This window comes from Nelumbo nucifera, chromosome 6, assembly GCF_055504915.1.
Source record: "Nelumbo nucifera cultivar China Antique chromosome 6, China Antique-T2T, whole genome shotgun sequence".
Lineage (NCBI taxonomy): Eukaryota > Viridiplantae > Streptophyta > Magnoliopsida > Proteales > Nelumbonaceae > Nelumbo > Nelumbo nucifera.
The window spans coordinates 25,087,891-25,112,356 of NC_142654.1; the positions used below are offsets into that span (position 1 = coordinate 25,087,891).

Below are 24,466 nucleotides of genomic sequence, written 5' to 3' on the forward strand. Positions count from 1 at the left end.
TAAATCTTTTTACTTTGTAAAGTGAAGCTCAAAAATCAAAATATATCATATGAATTTATGGGTGGCAATTGGACGTGTTTGGTTGGGTTGGATTTGTGTTGCTTTAACTCAATCCGTCTGACTCACTAACCCATTAATGACCCATTTAGGAAATTTTAAATGGGTTGGGTTCAATCCAAAACCGCCTTAACCCAATTCAATTCACCCAACCCATTAATCCTACATACAATACATAAAAAATATAACATAAATTATATAAACATATAACATAAATTACAAAAAATTATAAAAAAAAAAAACATAAAAAACAAAAATACAAGAAAATATAATAAAAGTTATAAATAAACATAGAAAATAATATATATAGAGAGAGAGAGGGAGAGAGAGAAAACAAGAAAAAATTACAAAAAATACAAATAAGCATTGTAAACCGTAAAATGACAAAGTTGAAGAGAACTAGCAAGAAATGAATCTATCATTCATGAGTGAGAAAGGCGTTGAGAAGCAAGGACTTGAAGGATTCCAGTAATTGAAAGGAGAGTGGTTCCGTCCCCTTGACAAAGAAGCAAGAAGTGATTCATTTGACACTAGACTTGTTCATGGGCTGGTAGCTTGACGGATTGGCCCAGCCAAGCCTGTTCTTTATTGGGTTTGCAGGCCCATGATTTTGAGCTCCAACTGGCTTGAGCCCAGCTTGATAATATTACAGCATAGGTAAAAGTTTTATGTTCAAATCGGGCCTTGGGCTTTATAGAAGGGTCAGGCTTGCACTCAGGACTGGACATTTTCTATTAATAAAGAGGCAAAGCCTGATCCAAATCCAGCATGACTCGGCCAATTAACAGGTCTATTTGACACCAACTGATGACTCTTCCATCATAAGTCAAGTGAAAAGAAAAGGAAGATGAAAAATTGTTGGTTTTTACATGCACCAAGAGATAAAAGTAAAGAACAATTATTGTTTTCAATTTTTTAATGTTTGGATGGGAATAGTAAGCTGGTGCTGAACGAAAAAAAAAATGACCCGATTAATGTTCTAAAATTTGAATGAAATATGTTTATGGATTACCCATTGGTTGAATGTCATATGTCATCCAAACGGAAATAGTAAAAGTTTGGTGCTGAACGGAAATTTGTCATATTTCATCCAAACGGAAAAAAAAAATGACCGAGAGATGAGGGGAGGAAAGCAGAAAACTTGAAATAATAAAAGTTAATATGGATTACCCATTGGATAACCATGACCCAACCCAACCCATTAAATAACCCTTTATTAGATAACCCAAACCGCTAGTGACACAGGCTAAATGAATACAACCCAACTCGCTAATTAATGGGTGGATTGGGTAAAAAAATTGCCACCGATACACACCATTATGTTTGATATTTTAGATAAGATAGACAGAGATATAGAGGGAGAACCTGGATGAAGGCAAACTAAATCCCGGGTCTCACCTACGGCTATTAATGGATCGGATCGAATTGGATATAGGCATATCCAAATTTGATTTGTTAACATTTGAATTTGAACCAGATCATATCTATTGAATATCTGGTGGATTCAAATTAAATTCAAATTATAATCGGATATTAGTATAAATAAATTAGACTAAAAATAACCAAAATATTATATATTATTAATAAGATGAGTTAAAAATGACTTTAATAATATATTTTATGAACAAAATGAATTGAAAATTACTTGTACCAAACTTGAACATACGACAATTTAATGAAAATTCAACATTAAGACCATCCATATTGATCCAATTATAAACAGATTGAATTCGGACAATGCTTAATAGGATCGAATTCGAATTCGGAATCGGATAAACGGATACTGTTTGCAGTCCTAGTCTCACCTACAACCAATTAGAGATTTTACAAGCAGGGTTGCCCGAACCTAAGACCAAAATTTACTTGATCACATCTCTGACCCATTAGCCGAAATGAGTGGGCTTGGATGGATTAGATTGGCTTATATATTGCAACCCATACCAATGTATTTTCAAATGCATCTTTGAGTTAACGTGTTTGAAGGCTAATGACAATTAGGCCATAGGCCACATGATTTTACATTTGATTTCAATTTTAAATTCAATATTTAACATAATTCGGATAAATGGAATGTGGATGGAATCAGTCAAATACAGATATGACCTAATTGAATTCAATAAATATCCAAATTTAGCGGATCATTTAATTTTTATATATAATATACAATATTTAAATATTTTATATAATTTACATATATAATAATTAAATTATATAAACAATTTAAATATTCAAATAAAATTCAAAATATTAATTTTTAATATCAATCAGGTATCAAGTCGAACTCATATATATATATATATTTTATATAATATAATATTCATTTTATACATTTATTAATTACCTAAAATAATTAATTAGTCAAATTCAAATCAAATTAAATATTCAAATATTTAATAAAATTCAAAATATTAATTTTTAATATCAATCAGGTATCAAATCGAACTCATATATCAGATTTTCTAATTCAATTCAAATTTAATCCGTTTATGTGCCACATCTCGTAGAATACCATCTTGTCCGGGTAAGGAAAGAAATAAAGTAATACAAATTGGAGAAAGATATTCCTTGAAATAGATCCCAAGAGTGAGCATTGACATTGAGCACAACTGCATGATAAATTGAAGAGAGGATGCAGAATACAATTCCCTACATACACACCTTCTCATCATAGTCAAATCCCTTAACCTACAATGAGTGCTATGCTATCACTTCATCCCTATGTATTAAAATGTTTATGTGCCACATCTGATCGGAAATTTTGATCAGTCACATTGCAATTACAATCGTCAATTACAGTACAACAGGGAGTACTTGTTGAATGAGGAACTCGAACTACATAGAATTATGACACAGAACAGGAAAAGAACAAAAAAAAAAGAAAAAGAAAAGAACTCCCGCCCACCCAAGTTAGACAGGATAAATAAGCTAGTGCTCACCGCTCAGAACTTATAGGAGAAAAGAGGGGGGACGTGGGGCTAAGAAGCCCAACTGGGGCCACTATGTTGAGGCCGAATCTGGGATAAGTAACGAGGCCAGCATCCTATAACACTTGAAGCACCCTAGATGTAAGGAGCTACAAAATTTTGGACAGGAATGGATTACCAACAGGACCAGATCAGTAAGTCAAGTCAATTACTTTTTCTCCTAGCTAGTTGAATTGGTTAAAGAGATGGAATGAGCATGCAACATGTCATATATATGCCTTGCATTTGGACGATCACCAGGATCCCCTTTGGTGCACTGATGGAAGATGTCCACAAGGAGTCTCATTGTTTCTTGTTCACCTTCTGGACACTCAGAAGATGAGCTCAATCTACTTGTTTGCCGCTCATCTGAAGATCTCAGTGACTCCAGTTCATCTGCAAGTCGGGGTCGTTTGCCCCTCTGTATCAACAGGAAAAAAAAAAAAAAGAAAAACGAAAAGAGCATGCCTTAGTCCAACCCTTTGACACAAAAATATCAAAAGTTTACATTATTCTCCACGCTGGAACATAGGTTAGGAAAACATTAGTATTCCAAGAAAATTTGAAGGGGAAGCCTGCAGGTCGGTATCCTGTCGGGCTCTCATAGAATTTGTATTCAAGACATGGCTGTTTTGGCAAATATGACGGGGAAAACAAGGTTCAGAAAAAAAAAAGTTTGAAAAAAATGGTGTCAACTGAAAAGGAAAGAAATGATATAATTTCAACAACACCTGAAGTAGGCCATGAATTTCAGAATCTGGCAACCCTGCATAAGGAACTTGCAGCGTCAAAAGTTCCAAGAGCAAGCACCCATATGACCAAATATCCACTTCCTGCAACCACAACAAGAAAGACGTCATCATCTGAGGAACTTTTGACATACACAAGCTTTTTATAGTATGATTTGTTACAGTATGCCAGGCATGCCATGTACAGGTACCAGGGTATCAGTCATTAGTCAGTGTAACCACTCTCTAGGTCCGACTTTTCTTTTTCACCAAAATAATTGCACTTATGTCAATTATTAAAGTATTGTTAAACTGAGCAACAAGATACCATGTTGGTTTGAGGAAATTTGTTTCACAAATTGATACCTAAAGCCTTGACATACATCCCAAACAAGTTCTAAGTACTCACAAAGCTGACAATTTGTTTCACAAAAAATAGTAAACCAGTTAGGAGGTGAAAACTTGCCAGTCCATATAATTTCCGTCTGTGCATTGCCTGAAGGACCTCAGGAGCCATCCAGCGAGGTGTTCCAACACAAACATCAGGAGGAGGAATTCCAACATGAGCAAGACAGCATGTGTGTAAGAAAGACCGAAGAGGAACTGCTCTGTCAAAATCACATAACTTGACAATTGGACTGCCATCAGCTCTCTTGTTATCCAAATCAACCAGGATGTTTTCACTTTTGATATCTCGATGAATAATATGCTTAGAATGCAATTCTACCAAGGCGCATGCAACATCCCGAGCAATAAACAATGCCAACTCCATAGGGACATGTTTCTTACCATCTTTTGATAGGTTCTCCATATAACTCTGTTTCATATGCCCAGAAAACAATATGAATTCAAACTGCATATTAAGATAAAAATGAAAAGAATAAAATTTGAAGAGATAAATTACCTTTAAGGAACCACCTTTTATGTACTCCATCACAATTGCAGACTGTAATAGACGATACTCTTTACTTCCATTTAATGGAGAAACCCACTTGGAAGAGATTTGGTGTCCATAAATTTCTACAATGCAGGGATGTTTGTTTAGAACCCTTAACATCCTAAGCTCTCCTAAGCAAGTGTACTCGAAATTTCTCACATCTTCCACTGATTCCTCGCATGCTTCTAAAGTACGAACCTAGAGCATTCAATACAGGGATGCATAGTTAGACTCTTAGAGGAGAAATAATTTTAAAGAAAAGCACAGACTATCAAAAGGAACTAAATAAACACACTTGCAAAGTAAAGAAAAATCATACGATTATGGTATAAGATCTAATTCCCACCCCCCAATACTCTTCTAAAATTCCCTTTTCATTATGTGATGTCAACCACAACCAGTGTCCAATAGAAATTGAGGATAAATGAATAAAATGACAAAAAAATATAATCTCAAGGTAATGCCAAGTGAAAGATAAACACCTTTGCTGCAGCCTCAACTGATCCAAATTTACACTGGATAAGAGAAGTTTGTGCTTTTTTTTCAACTTCATCACGTGACGACAGAGAAGGGAGAGAGCAATTCAAGTCATCAATCATTTTGCTATCCAGAGGATCATGTAGCCGACTCAGAGGAATATACCTAAAATAGAAAGATTATTCATCAGAAAAATCTCCCAGAACTTCAACTTGTAGAAGCATCTATGGACACCTATCTTAAACACAGAAACTTGTTATTCAGGAAAAGAAATGAGATGCCAAATTAACTCGTGATAGCAGCTGCAAACTACAAGACTATCAAAAACTCATGTCTATTAATAAAAAGTACAAGGAATAAAAAAGTGCAAAGTGCATTTTGCGTGAAGGTGGAAAGCAAGCGTGCGCTTTTTCAAAGCAAGACATAATTTTTAAAAAATCAAATAATTCAAAAAATATGTAAAAAAATCAAAAATAAATTAAGAACATATTAAAAACAATATTAATTAAAAACACAAAGTTTAATTTTAAACTAAATATTTTAAAATGCTTATCAAAGATAACATATAAAACACATTCAAGTACATCAAACTTTCAATTTATCTATTTTTTCCTAACTGCACTGTTTTAAATAGATAATATGATGTTAAATATATTTCATTCTTCATTCTAAAGCCACCTTTGTACCAAACCCCTTGAGGCAAGACTAAACAAATTCATGTTGGGTCTTAAATTCTTAATCCCTACCAAAAAAATGGTTTTACAATTTTATTTATCTTTTAGAAAATATCCTTTGTTAGGAAAAATGAAAGAACATTACCTAATAGGTGGTACTAACCATTTATTTTATAGGAATTATTAAGAATTTAAAACCACAACAAGGATAGATTTGGGCTTGACTCAAGGGGCTTGGATGGGAGTCTGAGGGAGGAGCCCCCGGGCTCAGCCTCCATGCTTCAAAAATACAAAAAAAGAGCACAACAATTAACAAACGCACACACCTCAGATGAGGCACAAAGTGCACCAGGCGCACGCCTAGGCACAGGTTCATACCCTAAAATGCGCCGCAACTGTGCACCTATTCACACTTTTTATATCACTGGGCATTATTATAGAAATACCCAAAGATATGCAAATAAAATTTGTAATCCCACATATCATTCATTAGATCAAAAAAAGAAGAAAATCTTCTCCATGTTATAGAGTATCAAATCATTCTAATGCGTCCACACAGAGAAAAAGAAAGGCAACAAGAAGAGAAAATCACCTGCAGAAATATTCTGGGTCTGTTTCCTCTCTTATATCAGTTGGATGGCATGCATCAACAACCATACGCACCACTGAATCACCCTTCTTGGCAATAATGGCATTCCATGCATGTGGCATGAAATCCAGATAGCCTCTGACAAGCTCACAAGGAATGGGAGGCTCCACCCGATCACATAGATACTACAAATTAGAAGATTGTTCAGTACATAATGGTTGAAATAGGAGAATAATCAAAAACAAAAAAAAACACTTTGAAACATTGTCCAGTAAAAGAATCACCTTCATAAGCACTGCCCTATGTCTACAAACACCAAAACGCAGAGTCCCAATAGGAACAATGTTGGAATTCCGTGTTTCTTTGATAAATCGAAGAGATTTCTCACAAAGTTCAATGAAATTACAATCTGACGTTGCTGAAGCGTGTTTGATTGGTGTCCTATTATCATCACTATTCCCAGATGAGCAGGTACATACAAATGGCTTCTGATAATTTGAACCAGATACAGATTTCCGTGCCTTCTCAATGATAGAACTTCTATCACTACCGCCAAAACAACTTGAGACAAATAGAGCAAGCCATGATGCTACCCGCAAGTTATCAACAGCATCATGATCCCTGTCCTCAACCGAACCACTTGTCTGCTTAAAACGAGACACCAATGCCTGAGCAGACAATAGAATTGCATCTAACTCCTCATCTCTTTCTCTGAAGCATATCAAAGAAAATGAAGCAAATAGTTTCATCAGATCCATAAAACTAAAGGCATTACATCTCCAGCTAAGAATGATTAAATGATATTACTATTTCAGGAATTTAAATATATTACAAGCATGGAGAAGTGCTACCTGTCCACAAGAATTACTTCCCGTGAATCAAGACATAGAGCCTGCTCATAATTCTCCAGTGGCATGAAAGGGCGATCACGCCCTGCATCATAAAAACCATCTGGTAGACGATCATCAATGCTACAGAATGATATGCTGCTATATTTGCAGGACAAATTTGAGTGATCAGGGAAAGGTCTCCTAGATTTGCTAGGTTTAGGATTGTCAAGATCCCTATCTGAATGCCTTTTTGGCTTTGAAATGTTTATGGATACCTCTGATGATGAGTCCTCATCTTGACCATCAAAGTCAATGCACGAGCAGTTATCTCCAGAAGGCCCCTTACTTGAACTGATTTCCTTAGCAACTCTCCTTGTGTTCTCTTCATCAATATCTTTTACAATGTTTGATGCACACTCAGCAATAGAATCAGAGGCAACCACATGTAGTTCGCACGGTTTGCGTTTCATAGCAACCTCTGTAGTCATTATCTGGTCATGATCTTCAACTCTCAGCTTCCTACTATTGTTTAAACGCTCCTGGCGAGCTCTCTGTTGCAAACAATCACGCCAATTTGACCCTTTTCTCGTCCTTCGTGAAGCAGAACATCTACCATTTGATGAGACCTCAGACAACATACTGGAAGAGGTACCAGATGAACCTGATTTAAGTTCATAAGTATCAAAAATTCAGCTATACAACCATAATCTACACCATAAACACAAAAAAAAGCTGACACAAAATCAGTAAACAGGTCTTGTTAACATACCATTACAAGAACTACTTGCATCAACCTTCTTGATAGCAGCATCAAATGCATCTACCTCAACTGAAGAGCTGATGAATTCATCATTGGATGTGTCTTTTCCATTCCCTTCCAAATTGCAGCATATCCATGAAGGAATTTGACAATAATCAAGAAGCTTATTGTACTACAACCAGTAATCAAGAATTACGGACACCAAAAAGAACGTTAGATCCACATAATTCAAAAATGGATACCAAGAAATGACATAAAAGATTCAAATGAATGAACTTAGAGTTATCAAAACTGACAAAAAGTTCTCAAGGCACAAAATAAATTAGCATTTCAAGCTTTTTTTAAACAAGAGGAATGAAACAAGATACTAAAAAAGAATTAAAGAAAAATGAGTCTGATAAAAGGAATACACAACCATCACCCTGCTGAACTTATGCATCTAAATTACATTCAGTTCCAACAATGACAGAATGATAACATCTCCAAACAATAGAAACATCAAGGGTCATAGTAAACTATAAATGGTGAAAAAAGTCGGGCACTAAGCACCTAATTCAACCTATGAAAATCAAAGAACAAATAAGAATCTAGAAAAGGGCTCAGAATATCACATTTATCATTTTTGGTGCTGTACCTGAAGATTTAATTTCTGGAGGGTGTGCATCGAGGCAAGATTGAGAGAGCCCAATGAAGTCAACCGATTATTAGACAGATCCAGGATTTCAAGACGTTGCAAGCAAGACAACCCTAAGGGCAATTCCACCAATTTATTGTTCGCAACTTTCAGTGATTTCAAAGCACTTAAGAAAGTGACCTCATTAGGTAAACTCTTCAGTTTATTGAATGAAAGATCTAAGTATTCCAGCTTACTAAGACAGCTAATCTCCGGAGGAAGGTATCTACAGGAAAAGGAAAGAAAACTGCATTAAATTACAGCAGGGTGAATCTAAGGAAATTTCATAAATTAAGGGAATGTTCACCAACATGAATGGTTCTGTTTTTCAAAACAAAAAAAAAGAAAACCTTACACATCAAAAGCAAAAATAGAATAAAACCAAATAAAGTAAAAAACAATAATAAAAGCACGCATATCTAAACTACCCCTAAACCACACATATCTCAGGGCTTTCACCAGACACTATACTGAAAAGTCTGAAATACTCAAAACCTCAAATCAGTTGCAAGTTAAATAACAACCATAACTTAATTGAGTTCCTCATAATATTATAAAAGTATGGTCTAAATTTAGAGCTAATTAAGTTAAGAAGAGAAATAATTGATTTCTGAGACAGCTTCTTCTTTTTTTCTATTTTTACAGTAAACCTCGAATTAGTTGGAAGTTAACAAAATTTAGCAATTAACTGAGTTGCCAGGCAAAAATCCGGTATGAAATTAGAGTTTTTTATTGGTAACTTAGTTTTAATGGTTTTGAACTTTTAATAATAAGATATATGCACACCACTGCCATGTAGATTCCCAACACAGTCTGGCTGAAGGTGCCATACCTTACACCCTTAACCATTTACCATAATATCTGATTACAGTAGAGTTAATCAAACCAAGAAGGAAGCCAAAAGATTTATTAGTCAACTTCTGAACCCCCTACTTTGTATTTTTACAATAAAGGGCAAAAATTAGGCAGAAGCACAGAAGTCCTTAGTTTTCATGAACATAGAGATATGGCAGTGACAGAGCTGGATATGGAATTTACACCAAGTATCCAAAACAATACAGCACCCTTGAAAAGGTGGCAGGATATCATAGGTTTAGAGTCATTATACAAAATTCAATTGGACCTTCTGATTCATCATAGCATACTTCCCTTGTATAGGTATCAGGATATCATAGGTTTAGACTCATTACGCACAATACGGTTGGACTTTAAGATGCATCTCAAAATACTTCCCAATACAGACATGTCTTTAATAAAAAATCCAGGAAAAATAAATAACTTCTAAAACATAATTACAGAAAGTTCAGAACACCAATCAAGTGTGTAGACAGTACAACTTCACTGTTCATCAAATCAAAACTAACCTGAGAAGCCAGCTAAAGATAAGCCCATGTAATTATGCGGCACTGCTTATCACATTTGAAAAAATGGGGGGACTAAAAACCTAGGAACACAATAAATTGGCAAATTCTCCTAATTAGGAAAAAACAATAGAGGTTTCCCATTTATGCAGACCCTTTATGGACCCCATTAACCTTAAATTTCTCTTATCCTTGAAAAAATTAGATTGTTTCTAAGTTCTGAAAAATATAGGTATGTTTTGAGTTCTATATATGTATCCCTGTGCCCACTTCATATTTTATTTTTCTATTTTTTAAAATTGTGTGGCCATTTTGGCGAGCAGGATAAACCAGTTATCCGACAATAACAGGAAAAGCAAGCATATCATTGACTACTAGTCACAAACATGTGTTAATTGTAATTAATAGTTAAGCGAATAAGAAATTTTCCAATTTCTTGTATTTTATCTTCATGTTTTGAGGAATTAACTTTTCTCATAATAGAACTTTCGAAGTATATAGTACACACTATATAGATTTATATACATGCATCTTTTTTATTTGTCTTTATATACATACATAATGATTGTAAATTAGCTTTAAATGCATACATGTTGAGAGTGAATTACATGCACACATATGTTAGTCCGTCGAGAGAAATCTGACACCCCAAATTTTTCTTTTTTATATCAGTAAAATTTTTCTTGTTTCTATCATCCCAGAAATAAATATATTTCCTGTTTCTTTGAGTTACCACAAACGTAGAAAATACACTTACCTTATAGAAAAGTGGCAAAAAGATAGCTTAGTCAAGGAAGTCAGGCCAGCAACCTCGCTCAGAATAGGAAATGACGATGGGCGCGGGGGAACTTTACAGAGCTCCAGCTCCTTCAAAGCTTTCAACTTATGCAGCGGCAGACCTGACAGTCCAGGTGATGATATTTTTACTTGCAAGCATTCCAACTCAACCAAATTCTCGGCCTCGGACGGAAACAAATTAATTTCATTTGCAAAGAATTTCAGGGTCTTCAAGCGCTCGAGCCCTCCAAGCGCTCGAGGAATTAAGTTAAAAACGTTTCTGTACAAATACAATCCCCTTATTGAATTCTTGGAAGAATCAAAGAGAGAAAGCTCCCACGTTTTACCCGACACGTCAAGAACAGGCTCGTCGTCCAAATTCTCACCCTCCGGTTCATCCGCTGGAGATTTCTCTGCTACACTGTCTTCGTTAGGCTGCGCTCCATCATCTGAAACGATGTCTTGAGATCCAGGATCTTGCATTGCTATAAACTGATGGAAAGACACCCCAAAACCACTAAACAGAGAATGAGGTCTAAGAATAACCAATCAAAGATAAATAGGAGCAAGAAAAGTAACTTTCTCTTCTCCTGAATAAAACTAGGGTTTTGGTTAGGGTTTCACCAAATGGATGAATAAAAAAGGGAAAAAATAAATCGAAGAAGTGAAATAAACAACCAAATTAGATTAGGGTTTCAGCCGCCGAAAAGATACAGGAGAAGACTAAAGGAGGAGAAAGAGAGAAAAGAGACCTGCAGAGCGGGGGAACGAATACTAAAAAACCGCTCTTGCAAGTCGCAGAAACTAAAAAGTAGAAACCCTAGTCACGGCGGAAGGAACAAGTAAAATGGAAATTTAATAAGCGGTTCAAGTGAAAAACAAAAGGAGAGGGCCGAGGGGACATAGGAGATTGGAAACCGGGTTGGTCCACGAAGGTCGACGACCGGGTTCATCCTTGCTGTTTTGATGCGCTGGCCGGTTTTTTCTTCCTTGTTTCTGTTGGATGATTGGATCCCATATCCCACACACCAACAGAGCATAGGCAATAACCCAAAGGGCAGTTTAGTCAAACCACCTTCGAAATCTAAACAGTTGGGAAATTCAAATCAAATCCATTTTTTATAGATAATCAAAAATGTTCAAATAAAATCCTTTTTATTAGTGAAAAAAGCGAGCAGGCAGTGACGCTCCGCTGGCCATGTTCCTTCCATCATCGCCAGTCTGATAATGCGTGAAAAACGGAAACGTGGACATGCGGATGCGGTTAGCAACGAACCGACTAGACCCTAGAGTGGCTCATAAATAAGGCCCAGGCTCAACCTACGAGCTTAAGTTAATCTAATACGCTAATAGCATAACCATATAAACTCGGTTCCAAAATTTTACTAGTTAAAATCATACAAAAGGTGTTATGAAAGTTTAAGGGTCCATTTGGTTTGCAGTTGAAATCAGATTTGGAATCAAGGTCTTATTCGGTTTGCAGGAATTGGGGTCTGGAATTAGAGTCGGAATGGACGATTCCAATTTCAACTGCTTGGTTGGACGGAATTAGAATCTCATTTTCTATCCTTGATGGAATGGCATTTCCCGTTCATTCCCTCAAATGAAGGAATGTCATTTTGTTTTGAATGGGAATGAGATTCCAATTTTATCCAACCAAACAGTTGAAATTGAAATGAAAAGAGAATTAATGAAAAATAAACAGATTTTAATTTGATTAATTGATTTAATTTGTAGCTAATGTTAGTGAATTCAAGTAGTTAAATTTTAATATACATGTTCACAAACCTTTTATTTTTTGTAATATGGTGTCAAAATGTCGGCTTATATGGACTATGGAGTATGAACATAAATATAACGTGGCAGTTACCCTTAGCTTAATATGATTTCATTTATACCGGTGTAGAAGTATGAGAGTGAAAATAAGGTTGTAAATTGTGGTTTGCTTTTGTTCTAGGCTTTATTTTATTTAGGCTATGTTTGAAAATGATGCAAATGGAGTGTAAATCTCGGTTCAGGGTAAATTTGCACTCTTGTTTACTTTTGTCTGTGTTTGACAACATTGCATTTATGCATTGACAAATGACATATTGATAATAAGATGTAAAAGTACATCAATAAAAAAGAAGTAAATTTGCATTCAAATGGGTTATGATAAAAAAAGACATATGCTTTATTGGAATTCTTGTTTGCATCCATTACAGCTAAAAGTTTGTTTAATAAGAAGGTAATTTTGTCAATGCAAAACTAATCCAACTTTACAATTTATATGGATCATTTTACACTACATATTTGCATTCACAATAATTTGCATAGTTTTCAAACACAGCTTAGTTCATGTACATGCAAATGAAGTAAAGTAAAATAACTTTTGAAAGCCAAAATTTGCATTTATTAAAGAAAATGTAAAATTGATTTAGTTTTGCATTGGTGTCAAATGGTTTTAGTTGTGATGGGCACAAATATGAACTCTAATATTAAAATTCACTTATTTTACATTAAGATTAATTGCGTTTATTTTCTGTATAAATATGTGACCAGTGTAAAACTTTACTCCCAATCTGTATTTATTGGCATTTGTTTTGAATGTACGTAGTTTTATCGATGTAAATTCCACTTACGATGAAATTTTACATAAATACAATATCAATGAAATCGACATAAATATTTTTTCACTTAAAAACAGTTCACTCGTTTAAACCGATCAGTGTTGAAATATTTACACCAACTGATCTCGGTAATTCTTCGTCTTTTCTCCTTTTTCTTCAGATAAAAAACCTAAAAGTGAAATATTTTTTTAGGCTCAGTTTGAAAAGAATATTAATACAAATATGCAGAGTGTAAAACCTTGTATTTTATATTTTTTATTCAACATATTTGTATTATATTAGGCTAAGTTTAGAAGAAATACAAATACAAATATATGCAATATAAATACATACAAAATAATATAAAATACAAAGTTTTGCATTCTACATATTTAAATTTATACTTCTTCCTAACTGAACTTAAGAAGTATAAACATAAATACATACAAAATAACAAAAAATACAAGATTTTGCACTCTACATATTTGTATTTGTACTGTTCCGATCAATAAAGAGTAAAAATACAAATATTTTCTTATAAACAGAGCCTAAGGTTGCGTTTGGAAACGATACAAATAAGTGTGAATGCAAATATATAGAGTGTAAGACCGTTCATATAAATTGCAAAGTTGGATTAATTTTGCACTAACAAATTTATCTTCTTACCAAACAGACTTTTAACCATAATGGATGTAAACATGAATTCTAATAAAACATATGTTTTTTTTTTATCAAAAACCCACTTAAATGTAAATTTACTTCCTTCTTATTGATGTAGTTTTACATCTTATTATCAATTTAAATATGCATTGGTCTGTCATTTGTCAATGCATAAATGTAATGATATCAAACACAAACAAAAACGAATCAGAGTACAACTTTACCCTGAACCGAGATTTACACATCATTTGCATAATTTCCAGACACAGCCTAAAGAGATAATTTTCATGGTCAATGCAAAACAGAAAAAATGCTACAAAACCAAGATAATTATAATAGAGATTAGACTGGATTAGTGTCTTCACTAACATTAGTAGCGCACTCCTCCATGGTTAAAACCCAATTTTATGTAAGGTACTATTTTTATTACGTTTAATCGATTCATGTGCTTCATTTTTGGTGTTTATCATTCAAGTGTGCTGCCGTTAATAGTGTCTCCAACGTTGTGTATATGGGTGCAGTATATGATAAATAATAAAAAGAAACATGGCGGTTAAAAACAAAAGGAAGGAAAATGAATGATTTTCTTAGAAATTAAAATCCAATATAAAACCTGGTTAGATGGGGAGGGATCATTAGTTGGTGTAATTGTGAGATATCGGACTGACAAGCGTGAGAATATGTAAGGTGGTTAGGGGTGATCATTTCAGTCCGGCCTGCACAAGCCTGGTTCGAAAATTTCGGGTTTGGGCCTGGGTTTTGTGTTTAGGCCCAGGCTCACGTCAAGCCCGCAAATTTTAGAGCTACCGCTTTGCATATATTTAAACTTATACATTTTATGTATAATGTATACATATATATAAATGTTATTTTACATTATATTATATATTTTATATATAAATATTATAACATGACATGTATAATTTATATTATATGTAATATTTTATATTATATAATATATAAAATAAAAATTTATATACATGTTATGTCATTTAATATAAAATATTATAGATATGCAATGTTTTATATATGAAAGACATTGGCCCAGAATCAGGCCCAACCCAGCTCGGGCCTGTGCAGACATGGGCTAAGGCTTATGCTATAGGCCCAGAACCCTGGGCTGGGCCGAGCCTAGGTCTAAGCTATAACCCTTATCATAAGTGCAAAGCCCAGCCCGACCCATGATCACTCCTAGGGGTGGCCATTCAGTTTATTCGGTTAAACTGAATTTATTGAAAGTCATAAGAAACTGAAATTAAAAAATAAAAAACGAATTGAAATCAAATTATAAGAAAACCAAAATAATCAAAATCAAAATTTTTGGTTATTTTGATTAAAACCGAATTTCAATAATATATTATAATATATGTAATGAAACCAAATTTCATTAAAATATATTATATATTATACATTAATAAATAAATATATTATATTATATAATGAAATTTGATTAATTCAACTAACCAAATTTCTAATTTTAAAAACCAAAGCTAAAGCTGAATATTCAAAAGATGAACTAACCAAACCAAATTAACAAAAAATCAAAAATGTCAAAATTGAAATTTTCAGTGTAGTCTTTAGATTTTAACTAAATAATGCTCACCCCTAATTTTTTAGTATTCGAATGAGAATGATCGATTTATACAACAAAAAATGGTTAGCGCCGTATCAAATCTATCCCTTCCAACATCTCATATGGTTGGATCAACATTGGGTAATCGTCTTTTTTTAGATGTCGTTGGGGGTAAGAATCTACTGGTAAAATCTTTTATCTGTGTTCACTTTTCTCTACTTGATGACAACCCCACAAAAAGTAGGGAAGGAGGAGGATGATGTTGTAAAGAAGTAAACATGAAATGTATGAATGATCATATTTTCGGTCCCTACAACATCATCGTCCTTTGTTCCTACAAGTATGATTATTTCTCCTCCTCGTCAATTCATGTGATGAGGGGTGATTTGGCCTTCCAATCACATAGAGCCACGTGGTGAGTCCAAACCGTTTTGTAATACATTGGAACTACATGTAAGTAGGTCGCATCCAACCAAATTGGCCTAAGCTGACCAGTCTGAACTGTATTTTGACCGATGGAAGATCAGCGGGTTGCTTCACGGCAGAATGAAGCACGCCACCTCGAGGGAGAAAGCTAATGACTTCAGGTACCGGCTTGTCCTCCCCCGACATGGGCATCCAATGACTTGAGTAGTTAATTTACCTCTAAGGGACTGGTGTACGTGATAGGCTATCCTTATCATGTTAGCACGCTTATTGGTTCCGATATAAACTGCAGCGCGTCGCCCACCTGGCAGGGATGACCCCAGTTTTGCTCACTTCAAGGGGACTGGATGAGGAAAATCACCAATGTCGATAGAATGTGCCCCGAAGATGACAAGCCGATAAGCCTTACCATTCTCGGATCTCTAGGACATTGCTCATAGACCCCTGAAGCCTATAAAAAGGCACCTCTATGCCTTCACAAGGTGCATGTGCGATTAAGTGCAAACAAGCTCTCTTTCTGTATGAATCTTTATACTTTTTTACTTAATAGCTCAACTAACTTAAGCATTAGAGTGCACAATCCGGAGCCAAACCCCAGGTACTTTGGTCCTTCATCTCTTGCAAATCAATTTATCCGCCTTAGCATTCATACATCGGATTTGTTCAACAGGGAAGTTAGGTGATTCGCCCTATATCACCATGCATGCATAAAGTGTAACCATGATTTGAGAAAGAGAGAGATCTTCCTATTAGAGCAATCTTGATTCTTAGGTGGTGGAAAGAAAGGTTATCATGTCAATTTTTTTAATCAATTGGTTAACTTGGTCAATTGGGGAATTAATCCTTTTCGGCAAGCACCAGTCAACTGCTTAACTTGGTCAGGTCGGTGTTGTGCTGTCAGGGTGTGTGCACAATTTTGGCTTTTAGGAGACCCAAACTCCATTCAACTATTCAACCTTGGGTTTCAATGTTAGGCTTATCATGCAGTAAGTAGGTCACACATCCAAGAGTTGGGAAGAGTGCAAACACAAATATGTAGAGTGCATTTTGGTTCATGTAAATATAAAGTTGGTTCAATTTTGTAATGATAAATTTAATTTATTGCCAAACGATTTTTAGTTGTAATAGATAAGCGTAGTAGAAAATAACTTTTTAACATTGACCAACTTTGAATGTAAAGATTCATATCTTTTTTTCAATGTAAATTTTGCTCTCATTTTAAGTGCAAACATGTCTTGAAATACATACATGCATTTTTACTAAACGCCAGCAAAACAGAACCACAATTTATATATGCACTTAATCAGCATTTGCACTCTCCCCAAATAGAGCCTAATTGTCATTCGTTAACCCTTCCGCTCCAAAAAAGTATATGATGTGATCCATGTAAGGGAAAAATAAGGTGGTCCACCTCTAATTAAAATTCCATCTGGCCCATTGAAGCCCATAATCACTCATATCTCATTGGTATCAAATAGCCCTAGAGGCCTGGACCTCCAAGAGTAAGGTGTCCCGGTTCCAGCTACCTAGGGTATTGGGAGGGGTAATTAAATCTGCATTCTTGCACTTTGCCAGCTTGAGATTTTATTATTACACCAAGTAAGGACCCCTACCGGACCTCCAAGAGTCCAGACAAATATAGCATTGGTCTCGATTTTAGTGACCATTCTTCAAAGTTTAAGCCCATATATAACCCATGCCCTCTTTGGATGAGTGGGCAACAAGAGTCCTAGTCTTCCTTTTAGAGGAAAAGCAAATATGACAAGATGTAGTCCTTCTCATACTTCCCATGGTTGAGGTCGGCTGAAGCACTAAACTATCAAATGTAATGATACGAGATTGAAGCTCTTTCAGGGTAAAAAATGTACACAACACGTTTTTGTTTATTGATTTAGGAAACCAAATATAGTATCAAAGAAAATTAGGCCTATTACAATAAGGTTATGTTTAGTTGCAGTTTATTTGCACTGGTACAAATGTCTGAGAATGCAAATTCTTGTTTAATTTTGTTTTGGATTTTATTTTATTCTTCTTCATGTCTTAATTTACTTCATTTGTACTACAGTCAAACAAAATTAGTTAAAATTTAAAACAAAAATAAGTCAAAATTTACACTCAAATCATTTGCATTGTCATGATTTTGCATCAGTGCATGTTTATTTACATTGCAAACAAACACATCTTAAAAAAGAAAAAAAAAAATGGACAAGGCAAAGGATATAATTGTTCCGCCTGCAACCAACTTAGGGAGATTTCCTTGTTTTTGCCTTGTATTTATCCACCATTCATGGGGTTTTCTATAACATAAATGTTTGGGAATTGGGGCTTTGTTACAAACGTCTTAGTTTTCATTTGCTTTTGAAATTGTCATATTGGGAAAGAAAAAGAAAAACAAAAACATGTTCTTGAACTTTGTCTTTGTTTTCAAAGGAAAAAAATTGGTTTTCTTTCGAAAAAAAAACGAACCAACAAAATAATGAGTTTTAAAACAAATCTTGTAGTATAGAAATTATATGATTTATGGAATATGATGTTAAATAATCAGATGAAAACATGTTTTTAAAATCGAATTCAATAACATGCTTTGGGTTTCAGTTTCGAAAACAAAAACACACAAACCAAGAATATGTTATTTGTGTTTTTGTTTCATGAAACAATATGTTTTCAAACAAAATGATTTTGATTTAATTTTGGAACTAGCAACAAGAAAAACAATTTGCATTGTAGAATGCCCCTTGTATTACACGTACAAGGTAGTTTGTTAGGTCATTACACTTAGCTATACAGTTTGTTAGCCGGCTGGACCAGCTGGACTTCACTATGTATTCTCTATATATATTCTCCCGAATATTAAATGAATCTAGTATCTTTTTTTTTCTCCTTTCTATGAGCAAGAAGATGGCATTAGAAATCGGAAATTCTAGCAGAAGCAAGAATTTCTCAAATCCTTTGTCAATGTTCTATCTCTATCCCTCCAACACCCCCGGTTCGATCTTGGTCTCCTGCCTATTAACGGGAGAAAATTATCAAATAATAGGAAGGTGTATTTGTATCTTTGACCTAGTGATATTCTCTATAATTAGGAGTCCTAAATTAGGTAGGTGATCATTATTAGGGCCTAATTTTATGCCTTGTAACTTGTATATATACTGTAGCTAACATGCCTTTGAGTCACGGTTTTACAAATATTGTTTCTTCCATTGAAATTCTCCATCTCAATTTCTTGAGTTTGATCATCACCTCAATTTCTTGGGTTTTATCATGGTATCAGAGCGGTGGTGATCTTCACCACTGATCCGTTCAGAGGGTGTGTGCCCGTTGAAGAAAACGAGTTGTGTGACTCATAGCAGTGAGGTTTGGTGTGTGTCGAAACACTCATTTAATCCAACATTTTTTTATGATTTCACGTCTGAAGTGATGATTGGCAACAACTCATCTGCCTCCTCCAAGATCCCGTCGATATCCCACATCTGTGTATTATCTGAGTTTCTCAGACAGTCCTGGGAGTTGTGGACTGAACTTCAATAGAGATATCATCAAGGGCATGGTCCCCGAATGTACCAGTTGAAAGGGGAATTAAATGAATTCAAGCAAGGGTCATTAAGTGTCACAGATTACTATGCTAAATTGAAGGGAATTTGGGATCAGCTGGACCAGTATACTAAAACCGACACTTGTGTGTGTGGATCGACGTGCTAAACGTTGATCAATATGCTGGAAGAAAGGGAAAATGAAAAAGTGTATAAATTTTTTATGGGTCTTGATGATCGATACGATACTGTTAGATCAAATATTATAAGTCTGGATCCACTGCCTTCACTCACTCGCTGTTTTGCTATGATATCAAGAGGGGAATTGCAATTAAAAGCGGGGTAACGCGAAGATCTAAGGATGCAAGCTGCTACATTTGCAAGCCGAGAAAAATTAGATCAAAGGAGTCAGGTGGGAGAAGGGTGAGATTTTGCTGACCTACCCGTGATCTGTGGTCATTGAAAAAGACCTGGACACGACAAATCTCATTGTTTCGAGATCATTGGGTACCCAAAACATTGGAAAAACCGAAATGGAGGTAAAGCAGGTCGTGGTCGAGGACGAGGCAACGGAAATCGCGGAGGCAGAGGAGCGACGACCAATGCAATCCAGGGCCGAGCAGGTGCCGTTACTAAAGAAGTGGGAGCATCGAGCAATACTATACAGATGACGTCTCTCACACAAGCTCAACTTGACCATTTAATGTCACTGCTAGGTGCAGGTGATTCAGAAAACATGATCCATGATGCACTGTCTGGTAAGAAATTTTCCTTGGTCCATTTGTCGAATTGGATTATTGGCAGTGGTGCGTCGCACCATGTTTCTAGTAACCTTAAAGCATTTGAGAATGTAGCTAGTGATATTCTCTATAATTAGGAGTCCTAATTGACAGTGGTGTATTAATAGGAAGATGTATATGTATCTTTGACCTAGTGATATTCTCTATAATTAAGAGTCCTAAATTAGGTAGGTGATTATTATTAGGGCCTAATTTTATGCCTTGTAACTTGTATATATACTGTAGCTAACATGCCTTTGAGTCACGGTTTTACAAAATATTGTTTCTTCCATTGAAATTCTCCATCTCAATTTCTTGGGTTTTATCACCAAATGTGGAAGAGTGCTATGATTTTTGCCTTAAGCGTCAAGAACAAAACTGGGTTTGTGGATGAGACAATCAAGAAACTAGACCATTCAAATTTAACGGAATGGTATGCTTGGTCTAAATGCAACTCAGTGGTGATTTCATGGATCTTCAATGTCATTGCTCGAGAACTACACCAGAGTATTGCAAACATTGAGAATGCTTATGAGATTTGACTGGATTTGGAACAACGCTTTTCTCACTACTAAGACAAGAAAATTTCCCAGTTGCAGTATATTACACCAAGATCAAAGACATATGGGATGAATTTGCAACCTTCTCAGGCACACCAGTTTGTTCCTGCGGTGGAGCAACAAAGGAATTCTTTGTTGAGAAAGAAACAAAGCACGTCTATCAGTTTCTCCTTGGCCTAAGTGAGAAATTCAGCGCAATCCAATCCAGTGTGCTTAACATGGAGCCTCTCCCAAACATTGCTAAGGTCTATGCCTTAGTATTTCAGGAAGAAAATCATCAAATCTTGACCACTTAGCAGGGACAAACGATTGATGATGCAACCATGAACATAGCAGTGCCACCCAAAGGTGGACATACTAAAGACCATTGCTACGAGCTGTTTGTATATCCAACAAATTGGGAAGCTAGGGGGATGTCGAGAGGAAAATAACCAGGAAAACCTTCCAACCAAAATCTGGATCACCAATTCAGATGCTGAAATTTCTCCAATTAATGGTCTCTCATATGAGCAATATTAGCAGTTGATCAATCTTGTCAATGATAGAAAGCCTATACTCTCCAATTTTGCTGGTAAGGCTGCACAATTATATTGGTTCATGCACTCTAATGGTTGGCTATTGGACAATGGTGCCACTGGTCACATGGCACCATGCAAGACTAATCTTCATGGTTTTGATAAGCTAGAAATGCAAATAGTTCAATTATCGAATGGGACCAATTTATCCATTCAATCCAAGGGTGATGTATCACTCCACCCAGGTTTCACATTATAGGATGTCTTGTTCATACTTCGTTTTTGTTGCAATTTGGCATCTATCAGTAAACTCACACTACATCTCAATTGTGCTGCCATATTTTTTCCAACTTTCTATGCATTGTAGGACCTGACCTCCAAGAAGGTGATTGGGGTGGGTTTCCTATGTGATGACCTATACTACCTAGCACTAGTGGGTTCAATAGTTGCTCTACAAAGCAGTGCACAAACTTCCAACTTGTGGCATGCTAGACTCGATCATGCCTCGTATGATCGGTTAGCCTCTATTAAAGATCTACACATTACAATATCTAGTAGTATATGGTGTGATACTTGCAGGCATGTGAAGACTATTCTTATGGGGGCGGGGGGGGGGGGGGTTGCAAGACACCATCTCTTTTAGGGGCACACTATTTTTTGACAATTGTTGATAACTATTCTCAGGCCACATGGGTGTATCTCTTGAAATGTAAATCAGAAGCCTATTCTTTTTTGTAATGTTCTGTGCTACGGTGAATACTCCGTTCAATGCCAATGTTCACTGTGTACAATTAGACAATGGTTTGGAGTTTGAGTTTAGACCCATGAAAAATTTCCTGATCGAGCATAGTATCATGCAACAAACTTCTTGTGTAGAAACCCACAACAAAACGGGGTAGTGGAAAGAAAGTACAAATATCTACTAGAGATTGCCAGAGCTTTGCGGTTTCAGGCCAGTTTGCCAATCAAATTTTGGGGGGAATGTATCTTGACAACAACATATACAATCAATTATCTTCCCATACCCATCCTTTCTAGGAAGATGCCAGTTGAAATTCTACATGGTTGAGCACCACCCTATGACCATCTTCAGACCTTTGGTTGCCTTGCTTATGCTGCCACAGCAAGCCATGGTCGAGATAAGTTCGACCCTCACTCTAGGTGTTGCCTCTTTTTGGTATACCCCATCAACAAAAGGGGTACCAGCTCCTTAAAGACACACCATTATTCGTCTCACGTGGTGTTAAATTTTTTGAAGTTTTGTTCCCTTTTTCTAAGCACAATCAAGTTGTTCTTTCCTTAGATTCAGCCACCCAAACTCCAGTTATTCTAGTACCAGCAATTGATGATTGAGTTGTGTTCAAGTTATATGAAGGCTAGATTCCCATGACAGAATTGGACTGCCCACTAATACAAACATCATTGTTACTCTTCCCGTTCAGGTTATATGAAGGCTTAGATTCCCATGACAGAATTGAACCCATGAATAGAGTCATTAATGACCCACCACTGTTTTGGGCCCTACTAATCAACCCATTAGACATAAACACATATCAACCCACTTATCAAATTATGTTTGCCCTACCATTCCAGCCTCCACCTCTCACCCTATCAAATTTTCTAAGTTCCAGTTCTACCATGTACAAACAAGCCCATAAATATGAATGTTGGAGGCAAGTCATGATAACTGAATTGACAACCCTTGTAGACACTAATAGATGAACCCAAACAAAGCTTTCACATGACAAGAAACCCATTGGATGCAAGTGGGTCTACAAAATCAAATACAAACCGAATAGCACCACTGAGCGCTACAAAGTGTCTCATTGCCAAAGGATACACACAAACAGAAGGCATTGATACACCGAAACTTCTGCCCCTGTTGCAAAATTGGTCACAGTGCATTGTTTTTTAGCCCTTGTTCTACACATGGTTGGGAACTTCACCAAATGAATGTGAACAACGTGTTCCTTCATGGTTCTCTTTATGAGGTAGTATATACGGTCCCTATTCCTGGACTTCTTTCTCCGATGATACAAGGGTTTGCAAATTGAATAAGTCAATTTATGGGCTCAAACAAGCATCACAAAACTGATTTGACATGCTTGCTCATGCTCTTAAATAGCGTGGCTTTCATAAGTCTTTGGTTGATAATACTCTTTTCACTCTACACAGCTCGGGGTCTTTCTTAGCAATATTGGCCTATGTAGACAATTTAGTCATTGCGTGTAATAACCTTCTAGCTGTCAATGACCTCAAGAAGTATCTAAGTACTTGTTTTCCCATCAAGGATCTCAGTCATCTTCGATAGCATTGAGATATATTGTTCCTCCTCTGGGCTATTTCTTAATCGACATAAGTACACGTTGGATATCCTTCAAGAAGTTGGTATGCTGGGCTGTAAGCCTAGTTCATTTCCAATGGAACAACAACGTTATCTTGCACTAGATTCAGGGCCCCTAATAACTAATCCTGATCAATATAGACACCTAGTTGGACCTCTCATTTACTTGACTATTACAAGACCTGAGCTCAGCTACGCTGTACATCCACTCAGCCAATTCATTGGTCATCATTGCCAACATCATTTATTGACTATTACAAGACCTCAGCTACGTTGTACATACACTCAGCCAATTCATTGGTCATCCTTGCCAACATCATTTAGATGCTACCATGCATGTCCTCCGTTACTTGAAGTCATCACCTGAACATGGCATTCTACTATCCTCCACTTGTGACTTTCGTTTGTGAGCTCGCTGTGACTCGGACTGGGCAGGTTTCCCTTCCACTCGCAAATCAACCACATGTTTACATCACATTTCTTGGTTCTTCTCCCCTATCTTAGAAAACAAAGAAACAAACCATAGTTTCTCACTCCTTAGCAGAAGTAGAGTACTGAACTATGGCAACCAGCACCAATGAGTTACTTTGGTTAAAACGATTGTTTGCTGATTTGGGCCTTGATCATTCTCAGCCCATACTGCTCTTTTGTGACAACAAAGCCAC

General features: G+C 35.9%; 1 protein-coding gene across 2 annotated transcripts; it reads right to left on the bottom strand.

Annotated features, from left to right (window-relative positions):
• Window positions 1-2,618: 2,618 nt before the first annotated feature.
• Window positions 2,619-11,657, bottom strand: LOC104598673 (Leucine-rich repeat protein kinase family protein). 2 transcript variants are annotated; one of them, XM_010260853.3, is made up of 11 exons: window positions 10,807-11,657; window positions 8,650-8,914; window positions 8,025-8,187; window positions 7,277-7,916; window positions 6,710-7,136; window positions 6,429-6,610; window positions 5,168-5,327; window positions 4,653-4,883; window positions 4,215-4,565; window positions 3,752-3,853; window positions 2,619-3,441 (listed from the first exon to the last, which is right to left on the bottom strand). In XM_010260853.3, the coding sequence occupies exons 1-11, from the start codon at window positions 11,307-11,309 to the stop codon at window positions 3,202-3,204; spliced, it is 3,264 nt and encodes a 1,087-aa protein (XP_010259155.1). In that variant the 5' UTR covers window positions 11,310-11,657; the 3' UTR covers window positions 2,619-3,201. The 2 variants fall into 2 exon arrangements, with proteins under 2 accessions (XP_010259155.1, XP_088746724.1); XM_088890598.1 differs by having other exon boundaries at window positions 3,752-3,849; window positions 4,211-4,565.
• Window positions 11,658-24,466: the final 12,809 nt, after the last annotated feature.